This window comes from Mastomys coucha, chromosome X (assembly GCF_008632895.1).
Source record: "Mastomys coucha isolate ucsf_1 chromosome X, UCSF_Mcou_1, whole genome shotgun sequence".
Lineage (NCBI taxonomy): Eukaryota > Metazoa > Chordata > Mammalia > Rodentia > Muridae > Mastomys > Mastomys coucha.
The window spans coordinates 134074608-134094005 of NC_045030.1; the positions used below are offsets into that span (position 1 = coordinate 134074608).

Below are 19398 nucleotides of genomic sequence, written 5' to 3' on the forward strand. Positions count from 1 at the left end.
CTCCAGCTTGTTCTCATATTTCCCATGTCCAGTCAGCCCCTGACAGCTCCTAAACCTCTCTGACATGAGCTAAGAGATCTCAAAGAGGATGCAATCACAGACTCTTGTGATTCTACCCACCAGCCACCAACAAAGAGGGCAGGAAGAGGAGATATTGAGAGAAAGCAGGGCTCTTCGGTCATGAACATGGAGCACAGGCAACAATGGGTATAATTTTACTTTAAGGAACATTGGCATGGAATTTCTTAAAACAGGACTCCTCTCATCCCTGCCAAGGATGTGGCCTGTTGAATACATGAGGCTTTTCCTTGGCCTCAGTTGCTCTGATCTCCAAATTGAATATATATATTCAGCTTTATTTATTTATTTATTTTACTTAGCTTTGATTTATAAGTATTACTCTTTTGTGGAAAGTGAAACTAACTTGCAGTCCTTCCAGAGTGGATTATTAGATAAACAGTCTGGAGAAAAAAATTCTTTTCATGTGTTCTTCCCAAGGATAATGGTAACACAGTGGGCTTGCCTAAGCAGAAAGTCCGTTCATCTTTGTGTCTGGCTATCTAACACTTGAGACTCTCCTCCTCAGACAACAGCCTGAACTCCAGGTCTCCTGTCTCATCCCTTTAGTGTCCATTGTCTGTGAGTGAGATAATTTATTAGACTGCAGTGGAAAGAGCTGGATGGAAGGGATGATGGATAAGTTACATGCCTGAGACCTCATTGTTTACTTACCTGCCACTTCCCCCTTGATTCAGGTCCCACTAGGAGACTTTTACAGTTGCTTCTTTCCATTTATTTTTTCCAAATTTTATTTGTTTGTTTTTTATTAAGACAAAGTCTCCCCTGTAAGTCAGCCTGGCTGTGTACATGTGATTGTTTTGATTCCAAGCATGTGTCACCAAACCCAGTCTCAGTTGCACCTTTTTATAATCTAGTCCTTGCCTAAAAGGTCCTCTTGAAGCCTCATCTCTGCATAATCAAGGTCCTTTCACCTAGCCCCTCTAGAACTTTCTGTGGCAGGATTGATGTTGCATCTCATTGTGATATCATCAAACATCATAAAGCAGGGCTGAACTGTTTCTTCTTGGGAGTAGAGGAATTGGCCAGAGGTACAGGTTGTAAAGGGCTGTCTTGATGGCAGTGGGCTGGGTTCCAGGTAAGATGCAACAGGATCTCATGCTACCCTAATAAGTAAATAGATGTAGCGTTACCTGTCAGTGTAGTAAGGTCTTTTGATAAGTTAAATGTATACCTACCTCATTTGAATACCTTGAGTTATTTTGGTGGCTTCCTAGTTGGTCAAACACTGCTCCTGGTTAAGTTTGGGCAGGGCATGACATAAATGAATGAACTATCAGGCAGCATGTTTAGGGCATAGAAGAATGTTAGAGAAAACAATGGAGAGAAGTTGTTTTTACTTTGTCCTCATTTTTTTTTCAAATTTCCTTATCAGTCTTGCTTTAAAATATATTGCCTTTCTGTACAGAGGCAGAAAGGCACATTCGAGTTCTACTAGACGCTATCACAATCTTCTTTTTTCTGACTCTTCTCTTTTTAAGACGTTGACTAGGTAAAGACCCCTGGGCGAGGAATTAGGGGAACTGCTTCTCCTTCTGTTTAGTTGGTTTTGCTGTGTGTCGCTATTTTTATTTAGCTGACGGTGGAGCATAGGAGATCATCCATGCTACGCAAGTGCTCTACCACTGAAAGCCTACCAAGCTCCTCCACTGTTGATATTGTGCCATTTTTAAAACCTCCCCTGGCTTCAGTTTCTTCTATAAAATGAGGCTAATGAATTAAATGAACCAGAAGAACCATCTAGAAGATTTTATGAAAATAACTTGTCTCATTAGACTAAAGCAATCCTAATTTATGGAGACATACATTGGAATCACTGAAGGACATACATTTATATTAATTTAGCAAACTGTGTACACAGAGTGTGTATATTGGGAAGGGAAAGGGAACTCAGGTCTTAATACCTAATCTAGTGATTTCCAAGTTCCAGTCACTCATGCGCCAGCCTCATAATTTTTTTCAAATTTGTGTATTCCCAGAACTTTTTTTTTGTTGTTGTTGTTAATAGTTTCTATAGTGACTGGGACTTTTAAAATCTTAAAACTTTAATGTCACCTAAGCAACAATATCCATAAAGTTACATATTTGGTGTGCTAGATGTGTTTCTCTTCAACATTAAAATTAGTAGGCATTCATTTAGACATCACTGAAAGTCAATGTCCTACTTTGGAACACATTTCTCTGGCTCCTTGTTCACAGGTGGAAACTAAAAGGTTAGGCAGATTAGCTATCTTTGCTTCTTATCATTCAGCAAGTTGCTGTGGAGGCATAGCTAGGGGACACCTCATGTGACCACATCACAGTCAGAGGCAGAGCTGTAGACCAACCTAGATTATATGACACCTAGTCCAGACTTCTCTCTACCACATGATTCTTATCCCATGGTTACCACTGATACCTAGAATACATGCTATTTAATAGAGATGGGGGTGGAATTCAGGTCTTTCTTAAATCAAATTAATTGCTTTTTATTGTAAAATATATTTTCTTAAATAATTTTGCTACACAATAGTATCTATTGTTATTTTTAAATTTGGTATGTGTTTACTGTATCACATCATTACTCTCATGTCTCCAACCTCTCCCACATCTTCCCTTTACCCCTTGGTCCCTTTCAAATTCATGGTGATTTTTCTCTCATAACTATTATGTATTAATAAATATATAAATGCACCCACTGAGTCCACCTCCTTCCCTAGCCACTCCATTTTGTGTCCTCTCTTTTTTCTACCTATCAAATCCAGTTTGTACTGCCTACATGTTCTTGAATGGGTGACCTTCCACTGGAGTGTGGCTGACTGACTTACCAGAGACAGTATTCTTAAAAGTGACTCTCCTTCTGCCAGCAGCTATCAGTTGCCAATTGCTTTTTGGCTAGGGGTAGAATTCATGCCACCTTTCTCTCTATGCTGGGATTTGGTCTTTTTTGAGCATGCTAGAGTGTTTTAAAAGACAATCTTGTTATATAACTTAGGTGGTTCTCAAAATCATCATGCTCCTGCTTCAGCTTCCCAAGAGAATGAGACTTTAGGTTTATGCCACTGTTTAGCTCAAGTCCAGTATATTGTAATTATGCGAAACAAAATAAATCCTGTCCCCTCAGATGAGTCATCTTAAGTTCTTAATTCTCTTATTTGACATGGAGAGAAAGACAGTAGCTAACACGGACCAAGTGTACTGTTGGTCTTTTACTAGTTTATGTGAATGTATCCTACCACTAGGAAAGAATGAGACTAAATGATTTCTCAATGAATATCCTACCTTGAAGTTTTATATTTCTAATAAACAGAAAAAAATCCAGGTGTGCTTATCTAAAAGTGTGTGCATGAAAGGGACACGAACATTTAAACTTCTAGGGAAAGCAGTCTCATTGGGCAAATGTGAATCAGAAGTTCCTAAAGTGGTAAATATCTCTTGAGATGTGTCTTATCTGCCATTACCTGAAGAGCTTCTTTGTACTGGGTAGACTGAGCAGGTGAGTGTCATGTTTTCCAAGCCCAAGTTTAGACGTTCAATCCTCTGATCTCCAATTGTCCTCTCAGGTAAAATAGACTTAGCAGTTCCTGACCTAGTGACATCGCAGAGCTTCTTTGGAGGCAAATGAGGAAATGGCTATCAACAACAGTCAGAAAGTTCAACGCCTCACTAAACTGAGAAATCTAGGCTCTTAGGTACACATATAGAAGGACCTTCCTGGTAGCTTATTCTCATCCTGGATACTTTCAGGTTCTCATTTGAATTATTTTTCTATCTTAGATCTACTACTCTGAAGGTGGACAGGCTTCAGGTATTGGGCAATTCAAGGATCGAATAATTGGGGCTACTAAGCCCGATAATGCATCTATCACCATATTGCATATGCAACCAGCAGACAGTGGAATTTACATCTGTGATGTCAACAATCCTCCAGATTTTGTCGGCAAAAACCAAGGCATTCTTGACGTCACTGTCTTAGGTATGTACATTATTTTCATGCCTTTTCTTTTCTTGAAGCAACTTAGGACAGTGAGTGAGTCAAGTTACTGGGCCACGATATCAATTATATCTCTGGAGCTAATTGTCCTTCCTGCTCCATTTATTACCAGAGACAGTTTTATTAATTTAACTTTTATTTTATTAATAGAGACAGCATTCCAACTCAATCCATATAGTAATACCTAAAAATTACCATAAAATGTACCAAATAAAAGGGCCACTAAAATGACAGGGTAAATAACATAACCTCTATGCAGCTATAGCTCAGAAGAACACTGTGAGCCAGCAAATGATCGCCAGTAACGCTTTCAGGAGGAACTTGTACTTAGAGCCACACTTAGCTACAAGAAACAGCTGTCAACCTACTTATTCCCTTCTCTACCTCTTTATCCCCTTTCTCACCAGGAAATTGTTCTTTCAAACAAGACAGAAGAGTCCATGTTTTTTTCTATCTATCTATCTATCTATCTATCTATCTATCTATCTATCTATCTAATCATTCATTTTTCTATTATATTTTGTTTCAATTTGTCTTGAGGCAGAGTCTCATGGATCATAGTATGATCTTGAATTTTGATTAAGGGGGCATGGCCCCCTTTTCAAAAGGCTCATGCTATTTGGAAAAATTATACTTGTTAAGTCATTATAAGAATTAAGTTATGATGAACACATATTTATTATATGACATTGGACAAATCATATCTGCTCTCAGAATAGACTTGGGGAAATCCACTTATTCAGGATTTTTGGTGCCCCTACTTTGTGCATGGAACAATAAGTGATGGCGAAATGGCTTTTGTCCTTGAAGATCACCTAATGTTTTGTTGTTTTGTTGTTATTTATTTGTTTGTTTGATAGATTTTGAGGGATCACTCCAACCCTTGAGAACACTAAAGACCTAGTTGCAGACTGTAAAGAAGAAAATATTAGCTAGAGGGAAAGAAGGGCTTGAAACCCTTACAAATGGAGCTGGTCTAGTTGTCGTTCCTGTTTTGAGTTTGAGTATATGCATTACAGGAAAGGAGACCCTAGGCCAAATCACTGACTATGTAGTTGAGGGGCTTAAAGAAGCAGCAAATGGCAACAAGGTGCACATCTAAAAGAACTGTCCACAGTTGTCTTGCTACCCATCTGATACTAAAAGAAACCAATTGATGCTTACTGTGAACTCTGTCATTGCATCTACTGTCCTGAAAAAGGGGGCATGTTACCCAGAGGTAATGTTTAAGAGTGATTTTCTCAGTCAGTTGTGTTTTATTATGCTGAGCCTTGTGCTAGGCATAGGACTAGATGAACCCATTCCTAGGACAGCTTATGTTGCAGTTCAAAAGATCAGTCACGGGTATGGGAGAATATAGTGTGGCAAGAATGCCAGAAAACATGAGACTGGAAATCAGATAACTTGGGTTCTAGAAGGCCTTTCTCTGTTCTCAGTGACCTCATGCAATGTAGTCCATCACTCTCTGACCACTGTAAGATAGGTTTTAAATCTGTCTCCTTTACTGATTTATTATGAGAATTCAATTAGGTGCCGGGGATTAAAGGACCTTTTAATGTTCAAGTAATTTGAGGGATTAATCCTCTAATGATTTTCTGTTGCTGCTGTGTCTCTGTGGTGATCTGAGCAGAAGCAATTGTCAAGAAAAGGCTTGGAAATAGCCCTGAGCTAAGCTACACAGGAAGGTTAATTTTCTTAAATTTGAAGTTCAGAGGATTCCCAGTGAATTTCCACAAGATAAAGCTACCTTCAGCTAGTCTTTGGGTTGTTTGTTGCCCTGTGAGTCTTTGGGTCATTGCTATGACTTTGTCATAATTTCCTTGAAGCAGCCAGAATCCATAAACTGAAGATGCTAAAAAATCTAAAGATTTCCTTATCTAAAAACAGCAAAAAAATCTATTTTTATTAATAAAAAATTATCCTATGATTTTCAATCTTCCAGAAATAGTGATAGTAAATTATCTCTAAATATTCAAAGTCGGTTTTCAGTTCTCAAATCCCCCTTGCATATGAACACCCTGGCTGGGCCTAGGGAAAGTGGAGATGGGTGAGTCAGAGAGATCAGTTGTGCAGGAGAATTACTGATACTCCATTGAAGATGGCTCTTCAGAGCACTATATTAAAATACCTCCTTATTATAATAAACTCACAAATAAAAGTGCCACATAGGTAGATTTTGGTAACCATTTACACGAAAACTTACCCAGGCCCAAACTCAGTGAAAAAAATAAAGTTAGATTTGTCATGATAGAACCATGGGGCTTTGCTTAGGCCTTTCTCCTATCTCTGTATTTTATATTATTACCAACTTAATTCAGTACAAAAAGGAAAAATATCTAAGAGAGTTGAACCTAGGAAAGCAATTAGCTTTATATTCTCCTTGAAGATTCATGTGTCCTTTTGCCTACATTCTATCCCTTCTTGTTACCTAATAGTGCCATTTTTGGTCTCCTTTCTAAATGAAACACTACACCCATGTGTATGTTATACAAAATGTTATACTATACCCATAACGTGTATATGTTTATAGGTAAACAGTTGTGATGGTAGGTATAGTGTAGCAATGCATCTTTGAGAGACATTTATTGCCCAACATGGCTATCAATTCTGTATATTTACTTTGCATTCATGAGTTTCTTGAAGCCTGGGAACATGTTTCAGTTACTGTTCTAAGCAATGGAAATAGTAAGATGTCAAAGATAGGGTCTCAGCCCTCCAGAAATCCAATCCAGTGAAAGAGACAGATTGCAAAACAGCTTTCAATGGGTGTTTGGAGGGGAGAGCTGGGAAGGCACAGGGGTGGGGTGGGACATAACTATAGAAGGGGAACCAGAGAAGGCTTATCAGGGAAAGAGATTTTAGTGCTGGCCAGGGAAGGGTGCCCAAGAGTGTGTGCAGCAGAGCACAGGCTGACGTGGCAGGTTCACAGAAAGAAAGCAGCAGTGAAGAAAGAAGCAGGTGGTTTGGTGGACAGCCATTCATTAAAGAGATTTCCATTAGTTATGCCAAGTTTGGAAAATCAATCTCTGAAAAGTTCCCAGATCGACTCTGGATAATTATTACGTGTACATTTGGAATAAACACCATCTCCATTCTGCAGTTTGCCACATAAAAATTATTAATTTAGAGGAGCTGTGTGAACACATGGAAGCATTTTCATTTTTCTTCTGAGATGAACCTTTTCCTTCCATCCCGATTCTGATGAAAGCAATAAAGCCAAAGGGTAGATCGATGGCTTTGTCAATAAAACATTCTAGCTCTTTTGGGGACTTTAACTGGATGAAATGTCAGCTCAATTCTGATTCTGTAGTTTTAGAAGATATATAGGTTTACCACTTGTCTCAAAATGAGTCACCTAGTGTTTTGTTAATAATAAAAAGAAAGAGATAGAAGAGGAGAAGGAAGAAGAGGACTAAAGTGGGTTTGAATTTGGGATCAATGAACAATTGCCAATTATTCTAGGTTGCTGTCTATAATTTAGTCCTAGTGCCTGATTTTTTAATGTCGAAATACCCACATTTTATTGTTCAAATTGCTCTGTTCTAATACAGGGGCTATTATTTAAGACACTAAGCCTCATCATAGTTGAATGATATGGTTAAATGGCCTAGTTTAAGGTAGGTAAATAAAGTTTTTCTTATCTTAGAAAACCATTGATATAGAAGAGAGGATTGAAATCTAAATAGAAAATATTCTAAAACAAAAGATATTGGTTTTCAGAGACTAGTGATGCATTATGAAGAATTGTGCTTATACACACCTGTCTTTTTTGTGTGTAACAAGAGTTTGAGTCAGAGACAGATTACCAGACCAGAAGCTTATAAAAGATTGATTTCAATAGCAAAAATTAGTCTAATCCATAGCCACCAGCAATTCCATGTACAAGTTCCTGTTTATGGTAATTTCGCTTGACCAGCTAGAACTTAGACCCTTATTTATATTTTATAGATGAGTCAAACTTAGGTTTAGTTTCAATTAAGCAACTTGCCCAAATACCTAATATGTAAAGTTGCAGAGTTGGCTTTCTGAGATGGGAAAAACTTGATTTGCCTGCATTAAACTGGGCCATTTAACCACATCGTTTAACTATGACTAGGCTTAATATCTTTTTAAATAAATGGTCCAAATATTTGTTATAGCCCCTGTATCAGAACAGAGAAATTTGAACAATAACTTTGGGTATTGGATCTAGCTCTGTGATCCTGTGTCCAACAAGAACAAAAGGCATGAATAGTTTGAAGCATTTAAAATGTAAATTTCATAAGTTTGAGAGTGTTAACCGCTAGAGGGATAGTTTTTATAATCCAATTTAAGATAAGGAAGAAGAGCTAGGTATGGTGGCATATGCCTGCAATTCTAGCACTTGAGAGGTAGAGGCCAGTTGATCATAAATTGAAGGTTTATCTTCAACCACATACCAAGTTTAAAATGAGCCTAGACTACATGAGACCTTGCCTCAAAAGACCCACAAACCAACCAACCAACTAGCCAACCAAACATTAAGCAAAAGGACGAATGTTAATTGGAATGTGTAGAATTTATGATTATTATCTGTGTATGTCATTTAGGACAGAGTGGGTGACACAAGGTAAGGAGGATAGGAATATTGTGGCTCACAGCTATCTACAGAACGTCTTCATCCAAGTGCTGTCCTAAGTAGCTGAAAAGTCAGCACGTGGCAAACTGCCCACAGTGCCACTCCTCCTTCTCATCCTTTCCTTTAAAACTTGTTCTTCCACCTGAATTCTTTGTCTCAGGTGGCAGCACTAATAATGGACCCAGGAGCAGAAGCCTGGAACTAAACATAGCTCTTCCCCTCTTCGTCATCCTCTGTAGCTAGCTGGCCACTAACTCCTGTGGACTCCATTTTCTTAATCCCTCTTGAATGGCTTTTCACATGACTCAGGAACCCTTAATATCTGAGAGCTCCATGTGAAGTGTTAGAAAAATCATTATCCCTACCTTTCTTAAACTCCTTCCATGCTCTCCCTTTTCCCAGTGCAAAACATGAATAATACAGAGCCCTTGTAGGTGCAGGCCCCCCAATGTTCTGTAACTTCATCTCTCATTATCCTCAACCCCATTTCAGAACTGTGATCAAGTTGTTTTAGAATCTGCAGTGCCTAGTCCAGTTCTAGACAGATAGAAGGCACATAGCTAAATGCTTGCTGAGTGACGAAAAAAGAAAGAGTGCAGCATCGGATAGCACAGATGCAAAATGGTCTTACGCTGAGGAGAAACAGACAAATCCAAAACCTCCCAGCAAGTTTGGGTTGCCTATAGATGAATACATGGAAAACTGCCTCACAAAAGAATAGAGAATGTAGTATTGATGGAATGTTTTAAAATTTATTTTCTAAAAAGGGCTCTGTTTTCATTTAAGACTGCTTTTAAAACATAAGCTATGTTTCTACTCAAGAGTTTGCTTACACTTGGCTGTTTTAATAAAGGCATATTTTAAGATACAACGAGGAAATGCATGGTTATAAATCCGGGGAAGAGGCAGACAGAAGAGACACTATTGGAATCTTAATGGACTCCTGGCTACATGGCCCTTGCAGCTGAAGTGCTCTACTCCCATCTGGTGGTCCAATTAGAAAACTGTCTCCCCCCAAAAAACCCTTTTAAAAGACTAAAGTAAATAGACTAAATACATGTATCTTCTGTTACCTTGTGACATAAAAGTGAGAAAGTGACTGCAGTGGTCACAGACTGCCATTTTCTTGCAGAAATCTTAATCTTTGCCATTGCCTTACAGTCAAACCTTCCAAGCCCTCTTGTACCATCCAAGGAAGACCAGAAGCAGGCCATCCTATTTCCTTGTCTTGCCTTTCTGCCTTTGGAACACCATCTCCTTTGTATTACTGGTATAAGATTGAGGGAAACAGCATTGTGCCAGTAAAAGAAAGCTTCAGTGAGTATTACCTTTCAGAATTTCTGGGTTGACCTGGAGTTTGGGTTGCCTAACAGTAATGTGCTGTCGAATGCTCATCTGAACTGCTCGAACATTTCTTCCCTTGATGTCACTATGTGTATGTGTGTCTGTGTGTGTGTGTGTGTGTGTGTATGTGTGTATGTGGGGAGGAGGTGTGCTTAAAATGATGCCTGTCTCCTAACATGATGATTGTGGCATGTCTACCTCAGATTGACTATCTCAGATGAATTCTGAACTCTGGGAAATAGACATGCAACAATGGAGAGGATCTGTGTTGTAGGGCTACTTTTAGTGTATCTCAAGAGACCTAGTTGGATCCTATCCATCGGGAGAGACCACCATAAGAAAGTAGGTTGGAATTAAGCAATGTAAACTGAGATGACAAGAGATCTTAAACATCTGTTTCCTGGTTTTGACAGACTCAGCCACTGGAGTTTTTGTTATTGGAAATCTAACAAATTTCGAACAAGGTTATTACCGGTGTATTGCCATCAACAGTCTTGGCAATAGTTCCTGTGAAATTGACTTAACATCGTCATGTGAGTTAACCATATGGTTTTCATAATTTATCCTTGAGTCAGTTGAGCACATTTACTAGGATCTCTCTTTAGTCCTTCGTGCCTCTCTGGAGATTTCTGTGCTTTCATGGTAAGTTGATATGATGAATGGCCATCTCAGTCTCTAATAGCTACATAATATATTCACTAAATCCGTCACTAAGTAGTTTACTTAAGCATCACACAATCGTTAGAAAGTAGACATTCATGTTTGATAAATAAAAACAGTGGTGTTATTAACATCCTAGGATGCTCTTTCTAACATAGCTTTTTGGCTGTCTTTGTCAAATTTACAGCTTACAGACTTCCTGCTTAAGATCAGGCACTAGAAAACTCAGGGAAATACTTGAAGATAAGGCACAAGGAGGACTTTCTGACAAGGATGTCGGTAGCCCAGGAAATAATAGGAAGAACAGATACATGAACTTGCTCTTGTATGAAATTTAAAAGCTTTTGTACAGCATAGAAAAGAACGAACTGAAAGAAGATGCAGCCTAGAGAATAGAAAGAAATGTTGTCCAGCCATTTAGCCCACAGAGAATTGATACCCAGAATATATGAAGAACTTAAAAAAAAATCCAGGGATAATCCAACCAATAAACAGGTAGATGTTTTGTACAGACAGGTCTCAGAAAAATTACAACTAGGCAACACGTATATGAAAAAATGTTCAGTGTTTTTTGCCATCAGAAAATGCACATCAGAATTCTGGTGAGCTTCTGTTTCACCCCAGTTTTATTATATATATGTATATATATGTATATATACGTGTATATATATGTATATATATATGACATCCCTCATATATATATAATATATATATATATTATATATATATGAGACTATCATCAAGAAATCCAACAACAAATTTGAGCAAGGTTATGGAGGAAAAGGAACTGCTTCCCATACTGCTGGTGGGCACATGAAGTAGAGCAACCACAATGGAAATTGGTATAGAGGATCCTCAACAACAACAACAGAGCTACTGCATGATCCAGTTGTAACACTTCTGTGTCTTCACTAAAAGAACTCAAGGCAGCACAGCACAGAGAGAGCTGTATAGCCCTGTTGAGTTCAGTCTTACTTCAGCCAGGTTACACACTCACAGGTTACCATCACCTGATGAGTGCATAGAGTTTTCTTCAGCCACAAAGAACAATAGCATTATGTTGTTTTCAGGGAAATGAAAGTGAGAATTACCACATTGAATGAAATAAGCCATATTCAGAAAGACAAAGGTCACAAGCTTTCTTTCATAGGCATAATTGGAGTTTTAAAAAGACATGAGAGTAGAAGGGAGCTGTTAGGGAAGAGAAAAGGGTCCGGTGGGAGGAAGATGGAAGAGGAACTGGAGAAAGTAGCTGGGGTGAGAAGATGATCAAACATACATGGGAAGTTTCATCTGGGAAGACGTAATTATACCCATAACTTTATTTGATTTCTATGTCCTGATAAAAAATAAATCTAAAAGTTTAAAGACAGTATCTATTTATAATAATAAGTAATCACATCTATAGTCAAAATAACCTAATGTTTACTGTTAGTAATATTAGTATTAAATTACATCCCAGATCCTTAACCAGGTGCTACATGAGCAATATCTCTCTCATCATCCCTACCACTCTATTTATGGAAGCCGAATAAATACATGATTAGTCTTATTTTTCCTGAAGGGTACACTGAACCTTAGAGAGGTAAATGACTTACCAGGTTCATCCAGTTACTAACTTGCACAGCTGGTTTGCCTCTAAATCTCTTCCTCTTGAAAGGCACATATTTACTCTCTGCGATCCACACTTAAGAGCCCTGGTACTGACAGATTAAGCCAAACTCTGGAACAAACCCTTCTAAGGGATGTCATAGATGTCAAACCTCTTCAGGATCCCCTGATAACTCTCAGAGATTTGTTATCTGTCCTCCATTCTCCTATCACTTTCAGCTCTTTCCTGTGACCATCTCCATTGTCTTGCGGTACTTTTCACTCAACTTGTTGTCTGCCCTTCTACAGCCAGAGTCACGTTGCAGATGTTCGGCCACTTAAGATTATTTCTCCAGTCTTCTTTCCAGTGACCTCCAGCATTTCCCTGGCTTTTCTTCCTTCTTTCCTTCCTTCCTTTTTTCCTTCCTTCCTTCCTTCCTTCCTTCCTTCCTTCCTTCCTTCCTTCCTTCCTTCTTTCCTCTCCTCTTGCCTCCTTTCCTTTCTCTGCCTACCTATCCTATTTTTCCTTCTAAGTCACCTATTAGATATCCACTATGGATGGTCATAATTGATGAAGAGACCAAGGTTAAGAAAAAAAAATACATCTTTCACTCAAAGAGCTCATCATTCAGCTAGAGGACCAAACAAAGACTGTATGTACTAAATGCTATGGTGTAAGTCTACACAGAGTATATAGAACACCAAAAAAGGAACACTTATGGTTACAGATCTGGAGCAGCTGTGCTGGCCAGTTACCATTTGAGCTGGCACTTGAAGGTACTAACAAAGGCTCTTGTTTCTGTAAAAGGAGGGAGATATTTTAAAATGTTGTCCAACAAAGAATCATAGTATGGGTGTTTCTGAGTTGTGAACAGTATTTAATTTTCAGAAATTGAATATTTAATTAAAATTGTGCTGTAATTGTATTAGGAGAATGTAGTGGGAGATGAAGAGAGCTTAGAAATTCAGAAGGGAATAATGAACGTTGGAAAAAGGCAAGCCATCTAAGAGCAAGTATAATAGAAATATAGAGGCAAGAGCAGCTTTGGAAAATGCCAAGAGTGGTTAGAGTAGGTCAAGAGAATGCTGTTTTGTTAAAAGTTTAGAGTCATTTAATTTTTAAAATTATTTATGTGTGTTCCTTTTGTTTTATTTTTATTGTCTTATACTTTCACCTATTTATATAATGAATTTTCACACCCCTGAGCCCCTCTCTCACCGCCTCTCTCCCAGTATAACTCATTTTCCCAAGCAGTCCCTCTTCTCCTTTGATGTCTTCTTTATGTGTATGGCCTACTGAGTTTAATTAGAGTGTCTTGCCCAAGCATTGGTAAAAAGATGATTTACTTGAGCAATGCCAGTTTATCAGTGGGTACACTACTGAAGTCAAATGACATTCCCTCCTCCAACAACTGCTGATTGTTAGTAGTCGTGAAGGGAGGGGTGGAGCCTCATGGGCCTTTCGTTCATCCTTGATGGAATGTAAAGGGCTCAATCTTGTTTGATTATTGTGCAGATAACCACAGCTGCAGGGAGTTCATGAGTGCAGTAGCTATGTCAGATCTAGAAGACATCTCTTTGCTCCCCAATGCCCCATCCTGTCTCTTAACGCTCTTCTCATCCCCTCTTCTGCAGTATTCTCTGAGCCTTGGTGACATAGCTGTTCCATTTAGAGTTTCTGAGACAGGTCTTTCTATGTGTATAGCCCAGGCTGGGTTCAGACTCAGGATTTTTCTACCTCTCAGCCTTTGAAGTGCTGGGATCACAAGCATGCTCTGTCTGCTGTGCCTGATTACATGGATTCCTTTACTTATGAGAAGTTGAAGGACTTTTAATGCAAACTTCATTCCTTATTTCAAAATATAAAGTGTTTCCCCTTGTTTAAGAGGAAATAGATGGGGATGGACTGGTCTGTGACCCAGACATGTTCTGTCAGGGACAACACTTCTGGGCTTGAAGGTCTGGTGCTCAGCTGGATTGTCTCCTACTCATGGAATTTTTCCATAGACTGATGTAATAACCCAGATGCCTGTTAATCCAGATGGCATATCCTTTCCCAGTGACTAGAATGCAGGGAGCTCCTTCATGAGCAAGGAGTTTATAGAGAAGCTTTTTAAGGGAAGTTTTTAGATTTCACTTAGCCTGAAAAAGCTGATTAAATGTTCTTTCCTGTAACAGACCATGTTTCTGGTTACCAGATTGCCATGACATGTCTCTGGTCACATAAATGCACACTGGAAACTTTGTTCCCTACATACTGCTTTAAAAACAAACCTGCCAGGCGGTGGTGGCGCACACCTTTAATCCCAGCATGTGGGAGGCAGAGGCAGGTGGATTCCTACGTTCGAGGCCAGCCTGGTCTACAGAGTGAGTTCTACACAGAGAAACCCTGTCTCGAAAACAAACAAACAAACAAACAAACAAACAAAAAACCTGCCTACCAAATGGGCATGTTTTTCTTACCTTGTATACATGTCAACATGAAGCTACACAGCCACTTCTTCATCACTAGTAGCAGAATTCTGGGGGCTTCTTTTCCCTTGACCTTTGCCTGCCACTTTCTTGCTCTGTGAATCTTCCTGGTAGTTTTTACCAGTCTCAAACGCATGCATGTGAGAAGGAGGTATGTTCTGAGTTCCCAACTATCTATCCGTGCTCTCCAGATCCAGAAGTCGGGATCATCATCGGAGCCTTGGTCGGTGCCCTAACAGGAGCTGCTGTCATCATCTGTGTGGTGTACTTTGCCTGGAACAAAGTTAAATCCAAGCAGAAGAACTTAAATTCCAGCACAGAACTTGAGTAAGCCCCTTTTGAATTCCAGCCATATCCCCATTGTTGTCTTAACCTGAATGCAAGCATTCCTGAGAAGTTGCTTCCACTAACTTGCCCCTAAGTGCCCCATTCAGCATGACCCATCAAGGTTAACTCTCCTCGTGTTCTCACTGTTTTTACCCAAAGCACAATGGTGCCTGTTTACTGAGCCCCGTGTGCTGGACTCTGTTCTAAGAACGGATATCAACTAATTTACTCATCACAAAAAGTCTTTCTAGGTCGGAGACCATGTTTTAGGATCTAATATTAACATGTTTATTTTTATACTGACACAATCATAAACACAATTGTGTTTATGATACAAGAGACAGAGAAACCCTGTCTAATGTAACAAGAGACTTAGAAAAGCAAAAGTACATAGGGCTCAGGGAAGTCAGAATTTGGTTGGCCTATAGCCTGTGCTAATACGTACACTGCTATTCATTCTACAGTGTGGGTGATGCTCATTCACTTGCTCTCCCTTCCCTCTTCCTTTTAAACTCATTTTTAATTGTGTGAGATTATAATTACAACATTTCCTCTTCCCTTTCTTCTTTCCAAAACCTCTCATATATGTTTCTCTGCTTTTTTAAATTCACGGCCTCTTTTTTCAATTACAATTATGAAGTAGAAACTAAAATAATTTCATGGTTTCAGGTCACCACAAAATGATGAACTATATTAAAAGTGTCGAAGTATTACGAAGGTTGAGAACCAATGGCCTAGGGTCTATTCGATACTAAAGCTATAGTGTAGGGCTTCATGTGAAATTTCCAAGTGCGAATCTTCCCTAATGTTTTTTCTGGTGATTCTTTCTTCTAGGCCAATGACAAAGTTACCCAATTCCCAACAAAATGAGGCAATTCCAGCAGAAGGCATCCAGCTAGAAGGAACTATGCCATCTTCCATCCATGCTGGCCACAACAACGAACCTACTATTACTGCAGCCTTGGAGTCAGAATATGAGCCTAATCCTCCGCTGGAAACTGCCACACAGCCTGACCCTGACCCTGACCCAGAGGATTCAGTGCCAGTGCCAGCGCCTGAGGCAGAGATTCATCTGCCTCAGCCAGAGCTGGACCCAGAGACAGAGATAGAACCTGAGCCTGAGCCTGAGCCTGAGCCTGAGCCTGAACATGAGCTTGAGCCTGATCCCCAGTCTGGAGTAATAGTTGAGCCTATGCATGAGGAGGGAAAGAATACAGTTAAGGCATAAATAGGCATGGCATTAAGTATGGCAATTCCCACTAAAGAGCCCATTCCTGGCTTTTAAAATTCAGTGGACTTAACCAGCCCCTAGTTTGTCCATCCATCATGGACAACCCTTATCTAACAACATGTTCATTCCAACCATTAATCCAAAATAAAGAAATCAAGGCAACTACTAAAGAAATGCCGTGGTTTCTTCCTTTTTAGTATAGGTTACTTAAAACTGTACTAAAATGTAACATAACAAATGACAAGGCCAAAACAAGTGGTTCAATTTTAATTTACTTGGAAGAGTATTTACAAACGTATATTCTGTATTTTATAGTTATTTTTTGTTATGGATCAATGTACATATCATAAGATAGGGTTAATTTGATTGAATATTAATTTTATGATTGGTTTTCTATTCTGTTCATTTTCTTTTTTATTTACCACTGAGAAAAAGTTGGCACCATTAACCTATAAATTAGAAAAAATAACTTCCCCCCAACTAAGGTATGCATCAATTGGTACATACAATTTAAAACTAAGTTTTATAATTTATCATATTAGATCTTTAAGAAATCACTTCAGTGTCCAAAATTTGAGCATAGCATTTTTATAACTTATTTTTTACTACCAAATGGTGTACAAGCAAACAATTTAGAATAAATTGTTTTTCTTTGGTGAGCATAAAGTGTTGGTATTGGAGGCAATTTAGAATATACCTTTGAATAAGCTATGATATTATTACTGTCAGATGCTGTCTGTTTTGGCAGTAGAATGGAATGGTTTTCCAGATGAACACTTTGGTCTACTTTAGATAATCTAAATTGGCAATTTAAATACTCTGTGTTACTGTGTCTATAATCCATGCTAATAGAAATATCACTCTTATATAAATGATAAACAGTAAGCAAAGATATTGATAAAATCCTTTCTTTACTTTAAAAATGCTTCTTCATGGTCATATTTCATTGATATCCCACTCTGAGGAAATTTACATGTAGATTTAAATTTTGACTTATGTAATCAATCATATTTGAAATATAATTTTAAGGCTCAATGATAATCCTTAATAAAATCCCATTTAATGACTACTAAGATAATTCTTTAATAATTAATTTTATTGTCATGTAATTTATATACTATACACTATATCCATTGTATAACTTGATGAGTTTTGACAGTTGAATATACCCATGAAATCACTATACCTATGTAGAAGTAGTTTCCACCAGCCAAAAGTGCTTCCTCGTGTCTTCTTTTACAATTCCATTGTGCCCTGGACCAAGATGACTACTGACCTGTTTTCCATTTCTAAAAATTAGCTTTTCCTTTTCCTGACCTTTATATGAATGGTATCCTACAGTATATACTTTTGTACTGACTTTCTTCTCAAGTAAATATTTTTCAGTGAATTTCTGTCACATCTATTATTTATATAAAGTATTCCCTTAACTGAAAACTGTTCTCTGTGTAGATGCTGCCTATTTATCAGTTGAGGTAGAGTCTACAAACATTTTAAGGTGAAATGACATTAACTAATGTTTATTACTTGCACCAAGCCATGAAAAGAGATATCAAGCTTTACTTGAGTATCTTCTTAGTGTGTCAATTGGTAGCCACTTTTGGGGATTTTTGAAGCATCAAAAATCCATTATCAGGTGAACTATAATGCAATGCCATGATACATAGTGCCTAATTGCACAAGGAAGCAAACTTCTGAAGGGCCTGAGAATGACCTCATTTCTAGATATTGTAAACTAATACTAAAATTACTATAACAGATAAGTAGCTGAAATTTAATTTTTTGTCCATTCCTATTATTGGGTAAATCATAGGAAGAGAGGGATTGACCTGTAATAAATGTTAATGGCTATACTCCCAAATTCCTGATGGAGCAGTGTTGACTAGGGTAGAGGCCACTATTGGTGGTTTTAAATAGTCCTGCCTTTACTAGAATTGTTCCATTTGAATACTGATGAATAGTTGGATGAATGATTTTTCTTCATATTTTTGAGATCCAAGATTACATTGGGAGTCTGCTGAAGACTGTGGACCCCTAGCCATTAAAAGTGCTTATTACACATGAGGTCTCAACATGCAGTTGATTTGTGTTTTTTAATACAGTATTTTTATTACTTGGGGTTTTCATAGAATATGTTTTGGTAGTATTCATCCCATCTTACTTGCTCAAATGCTCTCCAGATCCACCCTTACATAACCTCTCTTCTTAACTTAATGTGCCTTAAAAAATAACTCATCAAGTCCATTTTTGTGCTGCTTATATACTCCTGGGTGTGGGGCCATCCACTGGAGTACAGTCAAGCAAGTCACACCCTTAAACTGGCTCTCCCTCCCCAAGAAGCCATTAACTGTCAATAGACCTTCAGTTAAGGGTGGGAGTACATAAATCCCTTTCCCCTTTATGCTAGAATATTGACAGATTTCAGAATTGCTCTTACACAGGTCTTGTGCAGGTAACCACAGCTGCTGTGTGTTCATGAGTGCTGTGGTCTTATCATATCCAGAGACCACTCTTTCAGGACAGTCTTCTCTGACTTCTGGCTCTTACATTCTTTCTGTTCCCTTCTTCTAATATGTTCCTTGAGCCTTGGGGTGGTTGATATAGATATTGGCAAGATTTAGTTCTCAGGAATTACATCTACCCTAGCCTTTCCATTCCTAGCTTCTCTGCAACTATTCTTCTCTGATGAATATGAAATTTCATTATCCAGTGATCTCACACAGGTCAATAAATTAATCCACTCGAGAAATATTTGTTTTTTAAAGAAGAGTAGAAAGAAAAAGAGGTTTTATTCAATGTAGTTACTTTGGGAAGAGGGACAAAGAGATCCAACAAATCCCCCATTTGTCTTTAGTGTCTTGAAATGAGATTAAAATTTAAATAAAGGGACACACACACAGAGACACACACTTAAAACATTCTTTATGAAAGTGTGGTCTTGCCTAGGACTGGCTCATCATTGGGCTTCAGGCTCATCCTGAAGGTGGTCTGCTACATTGTTAAAACTATGTGAAAACTTCTGTGTGATACATTCTCTCTCTGGCTGGACCCTTTTTCTTCCTACAGCATAAGATTCCTAGGGATATTTCCATTTCTTTGGCATCCATTATTTCTTATCTTTTTTTT

General features: G+C 38.4%; 1 protein-coding gene across 3 annotated transcripts in view; it reads left to right on the forward strand.

Annotated features, from left to right (window-relative positions):
* Positions 1–17659, forward strand: part of Vsig1 (V-set and immunoglobulin domain containing 1) — a 33731-nt gene extending 16072 nt beyond the window's left edge. For 2 of the 3 annotated variants that reach the window (XM_031368754.1, XM_031368755.1), the window contains 5 exons: positions 3835–4033; positions 9810–9965; positions 10406–10525; positions 14906–15041; positions 15876–17659. In XM_031368754.1, the coding sequence (XP_031224614.1) occupies positions 3835–4033; positions 9810–9965; positions 10406–10525; positions 14906–15041; positions 15876–16269 (1005 nt within the window). In that variant the 3' untranslated portion in view covers positions 16270–17659. Of the gene's footprint in view, positions 1–1050; positions 1157–3834; positions 4034–9809; positions 9966–10405; positions 10526–14905; positions 15042–15875 lie in introns of those variants that run through there. The other variant, XM_031368757.1, reaches the window with a different exon arrangement.
* Positions 17660–19398: the final 1739 nt, after the last annotated feature.